General features: G+C 41.2%; 1 protein-coding gene across 1 annotated transcript; it reads right to left on the bottom strand.

Moving 5' to 3' along the window:
* Window positions 1-846: 846 nt before the first annotated feature.
* On the bottom strand, window positions 847-19,870 carry LOC125299275 (histone deacetylase 2). Its single transcript, XM_048250492.1, has 14 exons — window positions 19,711-19,870; window positions 18,871-18,983; window positions 18,197-18,314; window positions 17,973-18,047; window positions 17,156-17,294; window positions 16,860-17,001; window positions 15,704-15,796; window positions 15,456-15,564; window positions 4,880-5,020; window positions 3,777-3,885; window positions 3,227-3,357; window positions 2,391-2,546; window positions 2,185-2,242; window positions 847-1,310 (listed from the first exon to the last, which is right to left on the bottom strand). The coding sequence occupies exons 1-14, from the start codon at window positions 19,763-19,765 to the stop codon at window positions 1,280-1,282; spliced, it is 1,470 nt and encodes a 489-aa protein (XP_048106449.1). The 5' UTR covers window positions 19,766-19,870; the 3' UTR covers window positions 847-1,279.
* Between the last annotated feature and the right edge of the window lie 331 nt (window positions 19,871-20,201).

Here is a 20,201-nt window from a genome sequence, read left to right as displayed (position 1 = left end):
AAGCATACAACACATGGAATCATGTTGGTAGAGGGAACCATTTCATTTTCACGAGCAGGTCTGGGTTTTTGGCGTCATCGCATCTGCACTCATGAAACTGGGGTGAAAAAGGCTGATGTGTTGGGCCCCACCTTCTATAATGCCTTTCCAGTTAACATTTTAGTTGGGCTTAATGTATGCCTTCAACGTGCCAATTACAACTAGTTTATATGATTTGAGTGTAGGCCCTTTGCGTCAAATTGAAATGGTTGACGTTAGAGCATAGGATATTTTCGAAAACACAGCATACCGTCTTGTTGAAACGTCACATTTGTTAATGCGCAGTTTGTCTCATATCTGAGTAGTAAAGAGTCAAACTCACCAATAAGCAGCAGTCCAAATCGAGGTAAAAAAAAGTAACCTCACGTCAAGGAGGCTTCCATAATTTGAAGAACGCGGCTCCAGGCTTTGAAAGTAAAATGTGGACCTACAAAATAGCCCGACACCACCCTCTGCAGGATGAAGTTAATACCGCACTTTGGATGGCTATTCTCCCTTGTGTCCACATTGCGCGTCACGTCATGTTTCACGTCTGTCTAAAAATCAGAGTAAACCCACGTGACTGTAGCCCAATATTGCTCATATGATTTACTCTATATTATTTTCCATTTACTATATACTGTAGCCCAATATTGCTTGTTATTTTTCTATTTATCCACAACTACTGCACTTTATATTTACATTACATTTATTCAGCTAGGTGGCAAATATAATGAGAAATGATTTACTGACTGATTAATTTATTTGAATAATCATTATAAATGTATCCTCTTGAATCTTATGATAAAATCCTAGGACACCAACAGGTATAAAAAACATTTTAATACATAAATGCAAAATATCAAATTTGAGACAAACATGAAGTCGATGCAGGTTTCATTTCTAACAACCACATTATTCTCTCTAGGACACGTCAATACAAACAGACAGTTCATTTCCAAAAAATAAAAAGCCTATTTAAAAACATTTAGCTTCCAAAGGGATAGACAGCAAATTCACGCTGTAAGCGGCAAGATGGATTAAAAAGGACTGTCACAATTAACAAAGGACAATGGAATTACAACCAAAGAGAGAAAGAAAGGAAAAGAAAGAGAAACATGGAACAAAACCAAACATGTATCGATGACACATTTTAATAATAAATATAATGCTTGTGGGCATCGAGTCTGGTATGTGAAGCGAGAGGCACCACTGCCATCAAGCCTGCCAGTGTGGAGCAGTCTTCCCCCTTGTGGCCATTTCAGGCACTGCTGGTCTGTTCGCTCTTCACGCTAAACAGAGAAAAGACTTGTCACACAATAATCAACTTCACCGTATGCCTTAAGTGCCAACATGTCCATGAGCCCATCCATAACTGGGCCAGAAATACAATCAAGCAAATTTGGTGTCCATCTTGACCTATTTCCATGACGAGCAAATGCCGGACTTCATTTTGGCTTTTGCCCCAGTGATAACAACACTAATTAGACTAACTGGACGATATCCACTGAATACTCAACATCACAGTTTAGTTTATTAGCGAGTCCAATATCAGAGTTAATGCACACAATGTGTGTGAGGTCAGCAGAGCTGTGCCTGTCAGGCGAGATGCGTCAGTCAAATTGCAGACAGACACACACCTGGAGCAATCCCCTTAGATATGTATTAACAGGCAAATGGTTTTGCAAACGTCTTCAAATAAATGTTTGTGGTGGTGGTGGTACATTATCATTATAAATTGTTCCCACTAGCTGTCCAAGAAACACACCAAACACCTAAACCTCCTGCAGAAATGCAAGAAAAGCTTTCACAGCACAACATTGCCAACTCCATCTCCAGAACACCCAAATTAACACATTAACAAACTTTTATCTGGGCCAACTGGGTTGTTGAGGGTGTTTGCAAAGTTGGCAAAAGCCATTTAGATAGTTAGTTCACTACTTTAGACCTTATTAGACCACCTTATTGCAGTTTTATATCAAACTTGTTTGTAGCCACAGGAAATGAGCTCTTAGTTTCCCCCTTGCCTTTTAGCGGCTTCACTAAATCACCGTGTTCCTTTCTCCACGGCTGCATCTGTGGTGGTAATTCAGTCCAAAATGGCAGCGCTTAAGGTAGTCGGGCTCTTGGTGTCTTGGACGCACATGGCATGTGAGTGATGCTTACCTTTTTGTGTCCGGCTTCTCTGTGCTAGTCTCCTTGGCCTTCTCCTCCTCCTTCACTTCTGTAAGGACAAGGACAAGAGCAGGCTGATTTGCATCTTACAATAGCACATCCACTTGTAGCCTTTCTATACAGTTAGAAAAAGGAGTTTCTGACAGGAGCACAAGGGGGTGGGGAATGATCTCAGATCAGTGGTGGTCAGTTCTCACCAACTTTCTTCTCCTCTCCCTCTTTTTTGTCCTCCTCCACACGGGCTCGCTTGGCTCCTTTCTTGTGATTGGCCACGTTCCTCCGGCCGCCCTCTCCCTCGTCCTCAGAGTCGGAGAACTCCTCATCACACGCTATCCTCTTATCAGACGCACGGACTGGGAGACAAGCAGAAAAGAATCTAGTTAAAGTGGTTCACATCAAATGAAAATGCTGTTCTTTATTTAAACTATTTAAATCTTATGACATTACGATAATACATTTCTATATAATCATACTCCGTATGACACACTTGACCCCAACATTTCCATGGTATTGCAAGTGTCACAGTAAAAGGAAAAGTCCGTATTAACGGTTGTATTAGCGATTGCAAGCCCAAAAAAGGCCCAAACATAAATGATCACATTCATCTAATCTTTCCTAACGATCCGCTAGCTGCCCGCTTCATAAGCAGGCCGTCAAAAAAACGCGTCTCTGTAGGCAGCCTAGCCTAGAGCCTAGAGATCTGCACACAAAAACAATGGCTACCAACAAGTGTTGCCAACCACTCAAAGGCAAAATAAAGTGTTCCAACCAATAACCGACGAGATGCACGTTCAGGAGAGTTTCAAGTGGGAGGGAGTAGCGAGCTAGCTCTCTGTTTTGTTTGAACATCAACAGAAGTGACGTTACCCCATCATCGCTGCTACAACATTTAACGGTCATTGAGATGTTGTTGTCCGTCTGCATTCTTACTGGACAAATGCAGTTCTTTATCTAAACTATCCATCTTAAGACATTACGTTCTTAAGACAAAGTCCATATTAACGGTCATTGAGATGCCGGTCTGCATTCTTACTGGACAAGCGCTTGTCTGGGTCCTCGGTGTCCTCGTCCACGTTGTCGTCGGGGATGCTATCCTCTGGGATGGCCTGCATCTGCACGCCTGGAGCGTGGGGCAGCATGCGCAGGTTCTCAAACAGACGCTGCCTGGAGGCCACAAACAAATAGGCTCATGAGAAGAGAGGAGAAGAGAGGAGAGCAGAAGAGAGAGGAGAGGAGAGGAGAGGAAAAGAGAGGAGAGGAGAGGAGAGCCCACCCTCGCTGAGCTCCATCCACAGCATGGTCAGGGACACACACCTGCCTGCTTGCTTCTACATTTGTGTAAAAGGTCAGTACCGGTGCATCACGATTTCCATTAAATGCACATACAACTCACATCTCCCATACAGTTCATTGTTACAGTTCTACAACCAAAACTGGTCTCAAATGATCTTGTGGCCTGATAAAATGAAACCCTGAGGTACTGTAGATTGGTCCCAATCCCATGTCGTGGTGCATTAAATCACTGGAGAATATCAACTGCTGAAAGATTGTTACATTTTCAGGAAATACGTTCATCCCCTTACTTGATTTTGTCCATGTACTCATTAGTGTTCTGGTTGGTCATGTTGGATGGACTGATGTGCAGCTTGAAGTCTGGGCCAAAGTACTCAAAGTAGTCATTGTATGGAAGCTCTGGAGACAGAGAGGAGGAGACAGATTAGCAACGTAGACAATAACATTTTCCCATTCAGAATCTTTTTCTAAGATAGAACTGGTGGCCTAAATGCAGAATAACTTTTTAAAGAAATAATGTAATGGCATCACAAACTAAAGTGATGAGACCATCAGGGGGTGTGAATCTGAGTGTGTGTGCACACGGGCCCCTCAGAGGTCCACATTCCATTAAGCGAGCGGCCTGTCTGACAGGCAGTGGTAATGTGCCCTCGCGCACACATTAATACTCGGCTACCGTGACAGAGTGCTGATTCGGCACCCTGTCAGACAGCAGGCTCACCATCCCTCACCGAGGAGCTCACACCCCCCACCCCCACCCCTCCGACACCCTGTTACAGCTGACACAGAGGGGCTGGTGCCGCTGCCAACTGCCAACATGCTGTGCCAACAACACCCACCTCCGCCAGTGTTACCTTGAGAGTCGGAGCATATTTATGGCAGTTCCTTCTTTTAGTTATTTATCTCCTTGTGATATTATATGCAAAACCCTACCCCTAACACCCAACTTTAGACACGGATAAATCCTATTCAGGACTGCAACAGATAAAACTAAGAAAATTGGGAAAATTGGAACTTTAACTTATATAAAAGGTGAGGTATATCCAATAGTTGGATATAAACACCTTCTGCAATACTTTGATACTGTAGTTTGTGTGTGGGATATTCTATCCCAACATGTAATGTGATTATCAACACACAACTCAAACTTTACTGACTTTGCTATAAACACACACAGACACAACTCATAGAGCTACTTTGTGTAGCAAATTGATTACACTAGCATTTCAGTAGTTGTCTGTGTGAAACACATAGAAGTAACTAGTTGCCACATTTCTTGAGGAAGGTCAAATGTAGACCAACACATCACGATAGTCAAAGCTGGGCACAGGTCAAATGTGACATGTGCTAGTTCAGATGAATGTGCATGTCACCGGTGGGGACGCATACGTACCGTCAGGGATGTCCGTGTCCAGGGCGACAGCCGTCTCGTAGGTCCAGCAGCGGGCCACGTTGCGGATGGTGTAACCGCCTCCACCCAGCATGAGCAGTGGCAGGTTGAAGGACTTCATGTACTCCACACACTTGGCATGGCCTGCAGACAAACAGCCACAAAGACCTGTGCTTAGAGAACCACACAAGAGAACACTGCACAGCCCCATCTGCCACCCACTGTGGACAGTCTCGCAAGGAGACTAAATGTTTTATGATGCAGAACATTTCAGTGTTTCCTCTAGATTTTATTTTTTTTTTTTTTTAACAGTGGCGGCAGGCCATCCGACCCCCAAGAAAAAAAAAAAAAAGGTTGCAAGGCTACAGTATGAAAAAAACTGGGGGACAGGGGTGTCACTCCCTTTTTTAAAATTGTAATGGCTAATCTCACCATTTAACGTGACTTGAGAGGGACAGGATTCAGGAACTAAAGACAGGCCCATCTTCTGTCTGACTCACGTCACGTTAACCCATCTATTAAAGCACGTCACTGCTTGAACATACCGGTAGTTGACGTTGACAATGGAAAAACGCTTAGCTTACTTCGTTTATGACAGAAATTAAGTTTTGTGCCAACATGTTGTAGAAACACAACCCACAACACTGCCTTTATTAGGTGCAAATCTCCTTTACTTTCTTTGGTTAGGCTATAGTCCCCGATTCACATTACTAGGCTATCACCGAAAGTGCATACAAAATGTTTTTGGGCAAGTTTTGCTTTAATCCAATTTACCTTCGTTGCTACCAGTCATTGCTTTTTTCCTGCACTGAATCACGATTGAGTGTGCATCTAATTTAACAACGGTGTCTCCGCGGAGACATCCACTCTCCATGTTTCATTTTTGCTGATGTTGCGGGCGAGCTAATAGGCAACGATATGGGAAATACTTTCAATACGATCAGCTCACAAAAGTAATGGGTTTTCCTTAGCCTGTTCTACACCTTTCCACCAAGTTGTGCAAAAATTGTAGTTTTTGCGATGTTGACATGCATAGCACATGGAAGCTCTTGATAGCACATGCCACTAACGTCTATAAAAACAATATATTTATGGAATAAAACTAGACAGGTACCTCGGATTAGCATTACTGTTTATTGTTAAACTGCAATTTTCTGCAGCCAGCCGAGGGCATTTAGTCAACCATGCTTCCGGACAATAGTTTGCGTCTCCCCTAATTCTGAAGCAGTGGCACCACTAAATGAAGAGGAAACACTAAGAAGAAAGTTAATGTTTTAAATAGGCTACATCAATACAATATATAATATGTGAAGTGAAACTGGACGAGCCATAATAACCTCTGACTAGTTTTAGGCAGGGATTAAAGTGAAAAAAAATCGTTTGACAACTTTTTTTAGGCCATAAGTCATACGTTGTTTATATCTACCTATAGAGATAGCACCCCTTTTGCGGTCGCGACCTATTGGTTTATAATGCACAAAAAGATGCAAACAGCAAAGTAAAGGGAGTATTCACCTTATTCACACGGCGGCCATTGTTTAAACCAAAACGAGGCTACAGGGTACACTTACTATATAATTAATGCCACCTACAGGTGAATGCATAGAACATAACAATCCTATGGTTTGTGTACCCTGTAGCCTCGTTCTAGCCGCCAATGGCCGCCATGTGAATAAGGCGAATTGAGAGTGTTCTTGATTGAGATTGAGTTTTCCTGATGAACAAAATAATATTTCAGTACCATCCCTGACCATTGCTGATTAGCCATTGCTGTTCTTTTCTACTGCAGCAATATTGTAGAAAGGCTTTAACTTAAACTCTTATTTAATTGATTCAAAAGTGTTTAAAAGGGGAGATTTGTTTTCTTGTTAATATGCAATTCAACACCAAGTAAAATCTATAAAATCAAGTTTGCAAGACTTCCCATTTCCTCATCAAAGTAACAAATCAGAACATTCTAGATATTGTTCATATTTCCATTTGTTGCCTCATCCGCATTTAATGAAAACATGGTAATTTTGAGTTTTAGACAACTCAGTTTTCCAATGAGCAGCAATACTGTGTGTGCTCATGCAGGAGGTCTGCACATTTGATAACGACAATCTGGAGAGGGCGCTTGTCTTCAGCAACAGATTGTATAAGGTTGACAATTGGTTGCGATATGGTGAGGGGTCGGTTCGCGTAGCCTACTTTCTGAGCAAAAACGTCAGCCAAAGATAAACGTAGCCTACCTCTGTCGTGGTGGCTATAGTTGCACCAGGTAGGGAAGATGTCCTGAAGTGCACGAACGTTAACCTTATGGCGGTCTTCTGATTGTTGGCGTGCTAAAACGTTTTCCTATCGAGTCGCCTAGAAACGGGGACGCTGGCTGCTCAAGCCGCTCCGTCTGACTTCTGATTTTTTAATATTTACAATTTTATTCACGATTATTTTTCTTAATTTTTGTACATTCGTTTAGTTTAGCTGTACAGTTACAGATAGCCTTTTTATTTCAATTATTTATTTTGTTTTTCCATACTTTTACAGCATTTCCCCCTGTCTCTGAACGTGCCTGCACTGTTTTTTCGCCTGGTGATCAGCTGTTTTTTCTGCCGATTGCCATCAGCGAGGTGACTGGTCGTCTGCACTGCTGGGTGTCACTTCGAGGCACTCCCTTGCTGCCACTATCTGGACTGTGAATAGTTAGTTGTCTATTGCCCTGAAGAGTTGACGTTAGGCTACTTCACTGCTTTTGGATTTGCTGCCTGCTTGTGTGATGGAAGCTGCGCTCGCTTGCTAGTGTCTCTCTCCCTTTACATCCTATGCTGGGTTCCTAGTCGGTTGACTGTCCAGCTGCTGGGTATAGTCGGTTGACTGTCCAGCTGCTGGGTATAGTCGATTGACTGACCAGTGGGGAGATTGAGGCTTCGTGCTAGCTGGACGGACGTTAGGTGACTGCAAGTGCACCGATAACGTAGCCCAACTCAGACTCACTGGCTCAGTCTGGCTGATGCGTCAACCCGTGTCAGAGTTTGTGTTTCGGCTATGGGGGGGGTTTCAGTACACACCCCTTGAACTTCGACAGTTCACCTCCACCGACCCCATCAGCAATGAGGTGCTCCACCTTTGCCGGGCAGCGGGGATCCTCCGGCGGAAAGGCTACCTGCACAGAGGCGCACGTCGCTCTTTCATCACCCGAGCGACAGAGGAAAGCATCCCTCTGAGAACATCATCATCTCCACAGGATCTCTTGCCAAAACAACGCGGTTTTCTAGAGCAGTCCGCTCCCGCTATCGCCTCTACGCCCGGCAGTAAAGTGACACCTGATCAACAGCTGATCAACATCCAGACTGTGGCCGCTCATCCTGTTAAAAGTTCTGCTTCAGTGAGAGCACGTGATTTGAACATTGCTACATCCATCAGATCACGTGACGCCTCACACCTTGGTACATCAACTCAGAACAATTCACAGGCTCTTAAAATGGCACTGTTCAACGTGAGATCTTTATCTAGTAAGGCATTCACTATGAATGATTTTATTGTCTTCTAACCTTGATTTTTTCTTTTTAACTGAGACTTGGTTAAAGGTGGGTGAGCATACAGTAGCCAATTAGGGGAACTTTGCCCTCCCAGTTACAACGTCTTTAGCTCTCCTAGAGTTTGTGGCCGTGGAGGAGGTTTAGCAGTTGTATATAAGGATTGTTTTAAATGTTGCCCATCTGCCACTGACAGTTTCTCAACTTTTGAGGTTTTTATGTTCAAATGAATCTGTGATATCCCTGTGCTCTGCATTGTTGTTTATCGACCCCCTAAACATTGCATGGCAGCAATGGAATTCTCAGATTTTTTATCTTCTGTCATTCTCAACTATGATAAGATTATTATTGTTGGAGATTTTAATATTCATGTTGATGATTCCACAAATTGTTACTCAGCTGAATTCTCTAATATTACAGAATCTTTTAATTTACTACAGCATGTGTTAGAACCAACTCACAAACATGGGCATACTTTAGATTTATTTTTTTCTCTTGGCTTAGAGCTGAACAATGTTTTAGTGAAAGACTATTGGTGTCAGACCACCACTGTGTCATCTTTGACAGTGTTCTCCCAGTTGCTGTTGCACCTCGCACACATATTGTTAGTTTTCGCAGTTTCAATGATCACACTGCCTGTAATTTCTCTTCTTTGTTTAACAAACTTAGTGATACCATGCCTGATGCTGGTGGGTTACAAGATACAGATGACATGCTTAACACATTTAATGAGTTATGTACCACCATACTAGATACTGTAGCTCCTCTTAAAACTAAAAGGAAACCTATTGTTAACAAATCTCCCTGGATCACTAATGAAATACGTAGCCTCAAAAGACTGTGTAGGAGAACTGAACGCAAATGGAAAGCCACTAAGCTTCTGGTTCATTACCAACATTGAAAGAACTAACTTCACAAGTATCACAATCACAGTATTTTTCAAACCTTATTGCTAACAATCAAAAACAATTGTAGATTCCTGTTCAATACTATTGATCGCCTACTGAATCCTACTCCCGCCACTGTATTGGCATCCTCTGCTGATGAGTGTGAAAAGTTTATATCATTTTTTATTGATAAGATTGCTAATATTAGGTAAAATATTCCATCTCCGATGTCTCTTGCTAATGTTCCATGCCCCCCTTCTTGCCCTAATAACCTGAGCTATTTTAGACCTATCTCTATACAGACTCTCACTGACATTGTTGCAGCAATGAATCCTTCATCTAGTCCTTCAGACATTTTACCAGCCACTCTTCTCAAAAAAGTGTTTTGTGCTATAGGCCCTAGTGCTATAGGCCCTAAAAAAAACCTGGCCTTGATCCTTCCATTCTAAAAAAAACTTTCGTCCAATCTCTAAATTGCCCTTTATCTCCAAAATTCTGGAAAAGGTGATCTTGATGCAACTTTCTGAAGTGTTAAAGGGCAATAGCATTCTGGAGAAATTTCAGTCAGGTTTTCGTCCTATGCACAGCACTGAAACTGCTCTTATCAGGGTAACCAATGATCTACTAATGGCAGCTGATTCTGGTGAGCACTCTGTTTTGGTGTTGCTGGATCTCACCGCTGTTTTTGATACCATTGATCATGCTATTTTAATTAGAAGACTAAGAGAATGGGTTGGCATAACGGGTCCTGCTTTGGACTGGTTCATATCCTATTTATCCAACAGGACATTTTTTGTTTCAATAGGTAATTTTACTTCCTCTACCTCAGCTATTACTTGCGGTGTTCCCCAAGGTTAAATTTTAGGACCAATATTGTTTTCCCTGTATATGTTACCTCTAGGCCACATAATTCGCCGCCATAACATATCATTTCACTGCTATGCTGATGACACACAGCTGTACTGTACCTCTCAGTCAAACCAAACATGCTTAACAAGCTAACTGTACTGCAGGATTGCATAGCGGATGTCTCAGAATTTCCTACAGCTTAACTCTGACAAAACAGAAGTCCTTTTCATTGGCCCTGACAAAGTCTATAATCAAGCTAAGACTTTTCTTGGAAATTTAGCCTCAAATAACAAGACTACTTCTAGAAACTTAGGGGTTTTATTTGACACAGATTTAAAAATTGACCAACATGTAAAACTCCTTGTGTAGTCCTGTTATTATCAACTGAGAAACATTTCCAAAATCAGATCAATGCTTTCTTTAAAGGACACAGAGAGAATTATACATGCATTTGTCTCATCTAGACTTGATTACCGCAACGCCTTATTCACCTGTTTAAATCGTCATTCCAGCTCTCGTTCACAAACTGTTCAGAATTCAGCAGCCAGACTTTTGACAAAGTCTAAATTTAGGGATCACCCCAGTTCTGGCCAATCTTCACTGGTTGCCAGTGAGTTTTAGGATTGATTTTAAAATCCTCCTTATTACCTATAAAGCATTACATGGTTTGGCACCTGACTATTTAACAGATTTATTAACCCCCTACTGTCCAGCTCGACCCCTCAGATCCTCCAGCCTGGGACTGTTAGTTGTTCCAGAAAGTAAATTGTCAACTAGGGGTGACCGATCATTTGCTGTTAGAGCACCCAAGCTTTGGAACAGCCTCCCTTATAACATCAAATCTGTACCATCTGTGGCTGTTTTCAAATCTAGTCTTAAGACCCACTTATATAACTTATATTAAAAATTTCCTTAAATAGTGAATGATTCCACTCATGTCTCTGCTAATTTATTATCATTATTATAATTTCTGTTTGTTTATTTTGTCTTGGGTACTATACTGTATACCTTTTCTATTTTCTTTTTTATATATATTTAGTTAAGTTTGTGTTTGTAGTTTGGTAGTTTACTATTTTATCATCATTATTATTATTATTATTATTATTATTATTGTCATCATTACTATGGTTTTGTTTTTTGCTTTGTTTTGTTTGTTTGTTTGTCTGTAGAGCACTTTGTTAGCCTAGAAATCTAGACGCACCCTAGCGGCGGCAAATTAATTTGCTCAGCCTGTACGTCTAGTATCAAACCATAGGGATTTCTATTGGCTAACACCGTGGATGTTATTCAATCACAGCGCTCTATTTTGTTAGAGAGTCTTAAGGCGGGCTTAACAGGATAACGACAGTCCTGCGACTTTGAACAACAAGGAAGGTGGCTATGGCGAACGAAGAGCGGTTGTTTGAATCGGCGTTGGCGTCAACTTTGGAGGAGTTGGACTTGTGCTTTTCTTTGAAAGTTGAGCAACACAATGCACTTAAGTCATTACTTTTCGAAGAAGGATGTATTTGCCGTTTTTGCCGACCCGGATACGGATATGGATATGGTCATTGGCGGCGCTGGCCTATTGCATGCCTAGGCAGTTTGAAAGACAATTCTCTGCCCGCCCCTTGGATTAAGCGAGGTGAATGGTTTGATTCCAGACTACATTTCAATGATATAGGATGGCCCGCCAGGCTAGCACTTTGTGCTTTGTGCTTGAAAAGTGCTATATAAATACATTTTATTATTATTATTATTATATTATTATTATTATTATTATTATTATTATTGTATCCATAAACAATTGCAGCAAACCGTGCAAAAGCAAACCCCTGGCACTTTAATTTCCTTACACCATGGCTTAGTTCTCCCCCGTTTCCAACAGCCGCCCATCTCCATTATTTTTTTAACTTTTGACACCTGCCTTCCTTTAGCAACAACGCATCCATGACAGCTAGTGGCCTTGCCAAATAGACGCACACAAATCATGACGCTAATATGCGAGGTTCTGGTAGGCCTACTGGTTATGGTTTTGTGCTATAAATTAATAATAGCAAAGTTTTAAGTTGACTATTTTAATTGCATGGTTATTTTTGGTTCAACATACACTCACAACCTACTGTTGTTAAAAGTGAGGCCTAAGCAAGATAGGCTACAAGGCTGTATGTGCGTCACAAACACGACTGACCCCCTTACTCAACAGTTTGCGATAATGACAATATTATTATTTTTTTATGTGAACACGCTCAGTCAAAACCTTCCATCGCAAATTGTGAAAAACATTGTTGTACGTCATAACAGACGGGATAATAAATTGCATAGGCTACGTTTTATATTGCGTCGCTACATAATGTTAGTTGCATTGATTAAAAACTGTAACAATAATAGTACATCGGGTGGCATAGCAGGCTATCGGTTCAACTCATGGGTGACACCCAAAATGAATGACCTCCCCTGACAAGAGTTCGCGATAGTAAGAAATTGTCTACATTGATGCACAGAAAGAACACAGCCTACGCTTCTCCGAATTCGCACATAGAGCTCACAATATCATATCCAAAAAAGTTAAACGGATTGGGCAACCTGTCTCGATTGTGTCACTATAATCCAACTTTTAGACCGTTAGTCCTCCAGACGTGTTCTTTTTTTTTTAAGCAAACGCCCCAGGCCAATGAGACAAGCGTGTAGCTACAACATTAACAAAGCGAAACTCATGGCTGACGTATCTTCTTGAGCAGTCACTGATTGGGACACAGAAAGTTCTCAAGAACACTATTAGGTCTTTAAACATTTACCATTACACACATTCATTCATCGGACCTAATATTTGTAGTTGCCTTAAAAAAAGGAAAAGAAAAGGTGATAGCAGCACCGCCCCCTATTTTTTTCTCATCGGATCTGCATCGATCTCAAATATGACATTTCTAAAATCAAATTGACGGAAATCCGTCGTATGACGGAGAACTTTAATCCTTGGTTTTAGGCTACTTATTGTTAAATTGCAATGTGAGCGGCAGCCAGCAGGGGAGGATACGTCGGCAGGATTATTTAAAAAGCAAACGCAACTACATTGTGCGTCTGCCCTGATTCTGATACCGTGGCGGGCCGCCATGCTAAAATAAACGTAGAGGAAACACTGCATTTCAAAGCATCGCTGAGATGCACCCACTTCCTGGTTTGTTATAAACACGTCCATCACAAAATAAAAGGACTGTTGTTAAACTGGCCAAAATCGATCTGCCTTAGGATCAGTGCTCAGGACTACATCACATTTTGCTTCTCATGACTTCCAAAGTAATTAATCAAAAACTAATTCCGATAATTATTTATAAATGAATAAACTGACATTCATTCTCCTGAGGTTGGTAGGAGCCAGTTGTACACACTGTGCTTCAAATAGTCTCCATTTATTGATCACCATTCATTACAAGTTGTTGATGACTGACTAAAAGTAAAGGACCACTCAGGTCTAAGTTCCTAGGGTCTATTTTTGGACAAGAATAAGTGGAAACATTTGTCTAGGACCAAAACAACATTAAATCAGTAGTTTTGAGTAAGCCCGGCATATGCATGTACAACAAAATAGCATATATTGATAGCCTTGGGGGCAAGCTTGCTACATCAAGGTAAATCGATACTTTAAGCCACTGACAAGGCTGGAAAAATCATTACACTGCTGTGATACTGTGCAGACAACTTGCACTCATTCATGATTGAAATGAAAAGCTTTATGGTCTTCTAATTGCATCCCCACCAAAATCTTCTGATTATTAGAATACAGGATCATGTATAGCAGTGGTTCTCAAAGTGTAGTCCGGGACCACTGGTGGTCTGCAAGCTATCCCTAGTGGTCTGCGAGCAGATATGGTAAAATATCTGTTTTGTTAAGCTGCCTAGGTGTGACTGCAAAGCAAATATACAAGCCACATAGATGAGGTGTTTGCAATATTGATCTTGAACATAAATCCAAAAAGTATCATTCGAGTTGCCTGTTCATTAGTCATGACAGACTTGAACGACAGTGCCTATGTAGCTACGCCAATTTACACTTTAAAACTGGAAAACTAGAAACATAACTAGAATCAAACAGTCAAGTGAAACCTCTGACACAATAAGCAAGTTAGACTTGGTTTAGCGGCATATTGTGTAATATATTGTTGAAGTAAGCCTATTGTTTTTTTGTAGTTAGTTTTAGTGTAGGTGGACCGTAAGTTTTCTGTGTTTTTAATTGGTTAAGAGGTGCTTGGTCTGCAAAACTTTGAAAAACACTGATATATAGGATATAAAATATATAACATAGGTCTTCCAACCTGTGTTGAAGTCATTACCATGTTGGGTAATGACGGCATTCTAAACTAATCCACTGCCATGTTGGGTAATGGCGGCATTCTAAACTAATCCACTACCTTGTGAAGGTGGAACAGCAAGGAACAGAACACAACACAGGGGAAGGAAAGCTGACATTCACCACTGGAGTGATACTAGTGCAACATATCCCGTCAGAGAATTACGCTAAACGCCCTCATGCAAGAAGACCCTCTGAACTCAACATTCTGTGACAGAAATACATGCTCCAAACAATCAACATTACTAGCAGTGACAAGAAACTCTCCAAGAGTTCAAAAAGTATGCTACTCTAAGAGTTTTGAAAGTTAGGTTAATTTCATCAACCGTTCAGAAAAATTAAGAGATTTTTTTAATAGTTTTAAACAAAGGGATGTGCATTTTCAACGGATTGGCAATCAAGATAAGACCTGAAGAAGAAGAAGAAGAAGACCTGATAACCAGTCCATTTTTATAGTTCATACAGCTTGGGGCAAGCGAGATTTAAGGCTTTTTCAGTGGCACCAGAATTAAATTTAAGACTATGCAATCATGATCCTCTACCAGTTATAACCGTGAGACAAAATTGGGGTTGTACAGTCAGTTTCACTTTCATTAAATCTGCACTTCCCCACTCTCTGTTAGAATTGAGCATGTAGGTAGGCAGCTAGAGTTTGGATGACAGGGCGTTCCGGTCTCTAACAAAACTGTAGTTGCTTCCATTCATCCTGGTCTGGCTGATGCAAAAATTCGAGACAATCCGTAGACAATCAAAAATCTTCCATTACCTTTTACTTTTTGAGATCATACAATGAAACTTTCACTTAAGATGTTGTTTGCAATCCATGGGAACCCCGATTCTACTGTGTGATTTATGCAATTACCACCTTTTTACCATGTTATGTATCAGAGATTGATAGATGCACATGAATAAATTGTCTTTACAGTCTAACAAGTACTTTAAGAGAGGAAGTAGAGGAGATCATAGGCTGATATGTCGGTTGCAATAAGGAGGCTTCTTACCACGGATGGTGAGGTTGAAGCAGCCCAGCCTGTCTCCTGACAGAGAGTCTGCACCGCACTGCAGAACCACCGCACTGGGCTGGTACATCTCCATCACCTTGGCCATCACCTGCGCGCGCGCGCACACACACACACACACACACTGTAGTTGCTGTAGTGCTACAGTAATTTCCCTCATGGGATCAAAAGAGTATATATACACTATACAGAGTGCCCAGATTCCTTTGCAAAGGAGATGGTGAACTTACTGGTTTGAATATCTGCTCGTAAGATTCATCATCAATACCGTCTCTCAGGGGGAAGTTGACCGCATAGTATTTGCCCTTTCCAGCGCCAATATCCTAAAGACAAAAAAGAAATGCATACTGAAACAAAACTAGACAACACTATTTCAAACACCTACATCCTGCATAAACCTATATACACAGGCAGCATGTGTCACCCCAACAGTTAAGGTAATTTGCCAGGGCTGAACATCTTCTCAGACAGTCTACACAATGTTTTCTTCAAACTGCTGTGCGCAAGTCAGAAGCTTATCTAGGTCTGAACTAGGGCTGGGCGATATGGACCAAAACTGATATCCCGATATTTTGGGGCTGATTGGCGATATACGATATCGATACGATATTGATATTTCAAACAGAAAGAGCGAAGTGCTTCATATTTTCACTTAACACAACAATTATGACAACACAGCCAGTTTTAATTATATTAATTTCAGACTGCTCTAACAGAGCTGTGCAAAAAAGTGTAAACAATAACATAGGCCTACAATAGGCATAGGCTACAGTTGCTCTGATAAAGCTGTGCAAATAACAAAAGACCAAAAGTTGACCCTGACTGACAACGCAGGCCTACATTGTACTGCACAATGCAATAGGCTATTTTGGGCACAACAATATTGAAAAAACCTGCAGTTTTGTCACACAATGCAGTTTTTTTACCTGTAAGGGTTTGATAGGGCCTAGATTACAAGCAAATGTAGACTATGATGGCCTAGACATGTTGCTATCAACAACAAAAAAAGTTTGGAATTTTGATTTCACAACGAGAATTCTCGGTCTAGCCGTTGATGTGCCGACGGAATAGGCATCAGCACCAACCTCTGATCAAGGTAAACAAAACCCTGACTCAGTGTCCGTCATGTTTGAAAGTTTGTAGTGCTGCGAGGAGAACGTGCACACGCAAAGGGCGCCAGTTGAGCAGAGCTGCGGCTATCTGAATGGTCTGAACAGAGAAGAGCAAGTGGCTTTGATAAAATGGCCCATTATTTGACATAATACCGGTATTACGATATTGTCTCAACTACATATCGTTTTCAAAAATATATCGGTCGTTGTCGTAATACCGATATATCGCCCAGCCCTAGTCTGAACAACACTGCGTCCCCAAGTTAAGTCTTACCCTGAGGTCTCCTGTCCCGGGGAAATACTCTCCGTACTTATGGAAGGACACAGTCATGACTCGGTCAGTGGTGTAGAAGGCCTCCTCCACCCCATCACCATGATGGATGTCGATGTCAATGTAGAGCACTCTTTGATGATACCTGTGATTCAGAATAGAGCATCATTGAGTCAATTTCGCATTTAACTTATCGACTCATATCCCACATTTAACTAATCGAAAACTACGACAACTAGGCAAAAGAACGAAGGTCCAATAACATCTCAGACAAAGAGGAGACTAGCTTAGAGCCTTACTTCAGCAACTCAAGAATGGCGAGGACAATGTCATTAACGTAACAGAACCCCGAGGCCTCCGACTTCTTGGCATGGTGGAGACCACCTGCCCAGTTCACAGCGATGTCCGTCTGCTGTCTGTTCAACTTCACAGCTCCAGCTGTGCAGCAGGAAGAGAAAAGAGAACACATTGGCATCTGTTCACAGGTGTACAGGCCCCACCTGGAGACATGGAAACCTCCAAACTGCCATTCAGTATTGCCCAGTTACCTGGCAGCTTATCTAATCAACAGGAACAGAATATCTGATCCCTTCTTGTACAATGAGTTGGACAACAGTGGACTATGCAAATGACCCTCCCTATAAACAAAGTGAGAAAACGCAAACATATTTGAACAGATACATCCAGAATGTGTGTCCATTAAGTAACTGCTCCAAAAGAGGTGAGATGTTTATGGGACTTGGATGAATTATGTGTTTGGAAACCACCATGGGAAAACTTGGCATGGCTGGTTTTCTGAATCTGAAATATGTCAGACACCAATGCCTCGTAAAAGGAAGGTCAGGGTAGTGCTGTAGACTCAAAATGGAAAACAGCATAGGTGGAGGGTTCTTTTATCAAAATGCCGCTTTTCGATGCAATTCACCAGTAAAATTTAGAGGAGGTTGTCAACTTCGCTGTGCTCTTGTCATGTAAGATCATCATTCATGTGGTTCTTTTCAAGTGCAACCTAGCTTTTTTCAAACCGTAACAAATGTACTGGGAGTGATAAAGATGGTCCCTACATTCTTTATCAAAACAACAAACAATGAAATAAATTTCACAACACTAACTCACCGGCTGAGCCACCTGTGGAGAGCTGGCAGAACTCAAACAACCCATCGAACACTGGGCAGTCCTCCCCAACATTGACTGGAAACAGAGAGAGAGCAGATATGACAGATTGGCTAAAGCTGGGTATCAAGTGCTTTCATCAGGAAGATACGGAGTCCAGCACAGGTCTGTTCAATTCCACTAACATGTACAACTACAATGATTGTCTGAGTTAGGAGGCCCCTTACAGCGTTGCATCTGCTTGCTGAACTCTGACATGTTGTCTGGACGAATAGACCGCAGGAATTTTATGTAGTCATCACTGTGGTACTTTGTCATTTCTTCTGCAGTGGCCTTATGTGGCCTCTGTAAAGCAAAAAAACAAAAAACAATGAGAGGATAACCAATACAAGAACAAAACAAAAACAACTGTTAGGCCAGACTGTTATCTGCCATCTGTGAAATTCATGGAAACACTTTGCTGTACATTAATTTCTGTGCAACTATAGTCAAACTCAGTGCACATACAGTTTCATGTCACTAACACACCCACCTACACAACTACTGCTGTTAATAAATACTACAACAGTCACTGAACATGGCCCAACATCTGTGTGTGTCAAGTGTGCCTGTCTGTGTTTTGTTAATTTGTATTTTGCTTTTATAGTATGTATAACTACAAGTGTACAGTAGTGTCCTCTCTATCGTAAAAAGTACAAAGTCGTAAAAGTATTTGTGTCAATGTTATATTTTGCACTGTGGTCCTCAGGAGACAACATTTTAACTTGTTTTGAAGTGTGTTCATATTGGGGAGATAGCCTATATTGACAAGTTTCATGAAGAGTAGCTAGTGAGTAAGTAATGAACTCGTGCTAGTGAGTAAGTAATGAGTTATGGCGATATTTCAAATAAAATCACTTACATATATCTCCATTTTTCTGTACAGTCCATAGTTTAACAGCAGGTTGTGAGTCATGCGGATCCTATGGGGTTTCATAGGGTGACCTTGGCCATAATAGTAGTTTCCAATATCACCTGAAAAGACATGCAAATAAAGATTTCAATGTATAACTATACGCTTTGAGGATTAACATACATAACATGTCGGTATTATACTGCATAAGAATTGCATCCAACAGTGACTATACATAGCCAAACTTTATTATTTTTAAGAATTGGAACATGCGCATTGGATGCTACCTACGGGGTCCTATCCATCGGTACTTTGGGCCTTGGCGGTAATGATGATCAACTTCAAATACAAGGGAAATTATGACACGTGACAAAGTTAACTTCAATCTGATTTAATACCGAAGTTAAAATGATAAAATGCAAACTTAAAGCTTATACTGCGCTTATGTTTAACTTGCGAGCTAACGACCTCGCTAATGATGGAGTACAATGCCCACAGTAACGTTACATCCACGAGTGGTTGTTAGCGTGCTATCATAGCTAATATTACACCAGTGTTGGTTGGTCGGTGGTGTCTAGAATTCATTGATTGTTAGAAAAGGTTCTGAGCAAAATCCCAACATACGTAAATGATACATTATAATATATCTCAAGGAGTCGTCAAAATGCCTCACGCATCGGGTTTGTGACAGCGTACAACACTCTCATATAATTTAACACATTTGTTTGCTAGCTTGTTAGCCATGCTAGCTACTTAGCTAGTTTTCGGCACTGTCTCATTTGCTCTGCAAACCAGACTCCAACGTTGCTGTAACCATCACCGAAAGAAAGGACCTGATATGCTACCTACCGTCATAATAGTAGCAGACCTTCTTTTTGGTACCAGTTGAAAGCGTGTAAGCCATGTTTGACTACTTTTCGCCAAACCGACACCGTGCAAAATTAGAACAGAACAGGGTCTAGCAGTCGGTCAATGTTGCAAAGAAAAAAACAGGGCAAAGTGGGTGGAGCATCATCAAAGATTCTGTGATGTGTGCGTGTGTATGACGGGGGCGTCTAAATAGATACAATAATGTAACAATGCATAGGCAACAATGTTTACATATTTTGCATATCTTGCCTAAAGGCCGCCTATTTGAAAGACAATGTAGAACAACAAAAGATTTATGAGTCTGTCAGATGAGTGTTTGACGGCCTCGACGCAGTGCTATTCTAAGTAGGTTATACAAGTATTAATATTTGAAGTCATATAACCTATATGCTGGCAAAGAGTTTTTAAATGCACCATTCAGAAAAAAAATTACTAATGTAACAAAGGTTGTAAGAAATGTATCCTGGCTT

Source organism: Alosa alosa, chromosome 8, assembly GCF_017589495.1.
Source record: "Alosa alosa isolate M-15738 ecotype Scorff River chromosome 8, AALO_Geno_1.1, whole genome shotgun sequence".
NCBI lineage: Eukaryota > Metazoa > Chordata > Actinopteri > Clupeiformes > Clupeidae > Alosa > Alosa alosa.
Note: the sequence above shows the minus strand (reverse complement) of the source record. Positions and strands in the feature narration are given on the sequence as shown.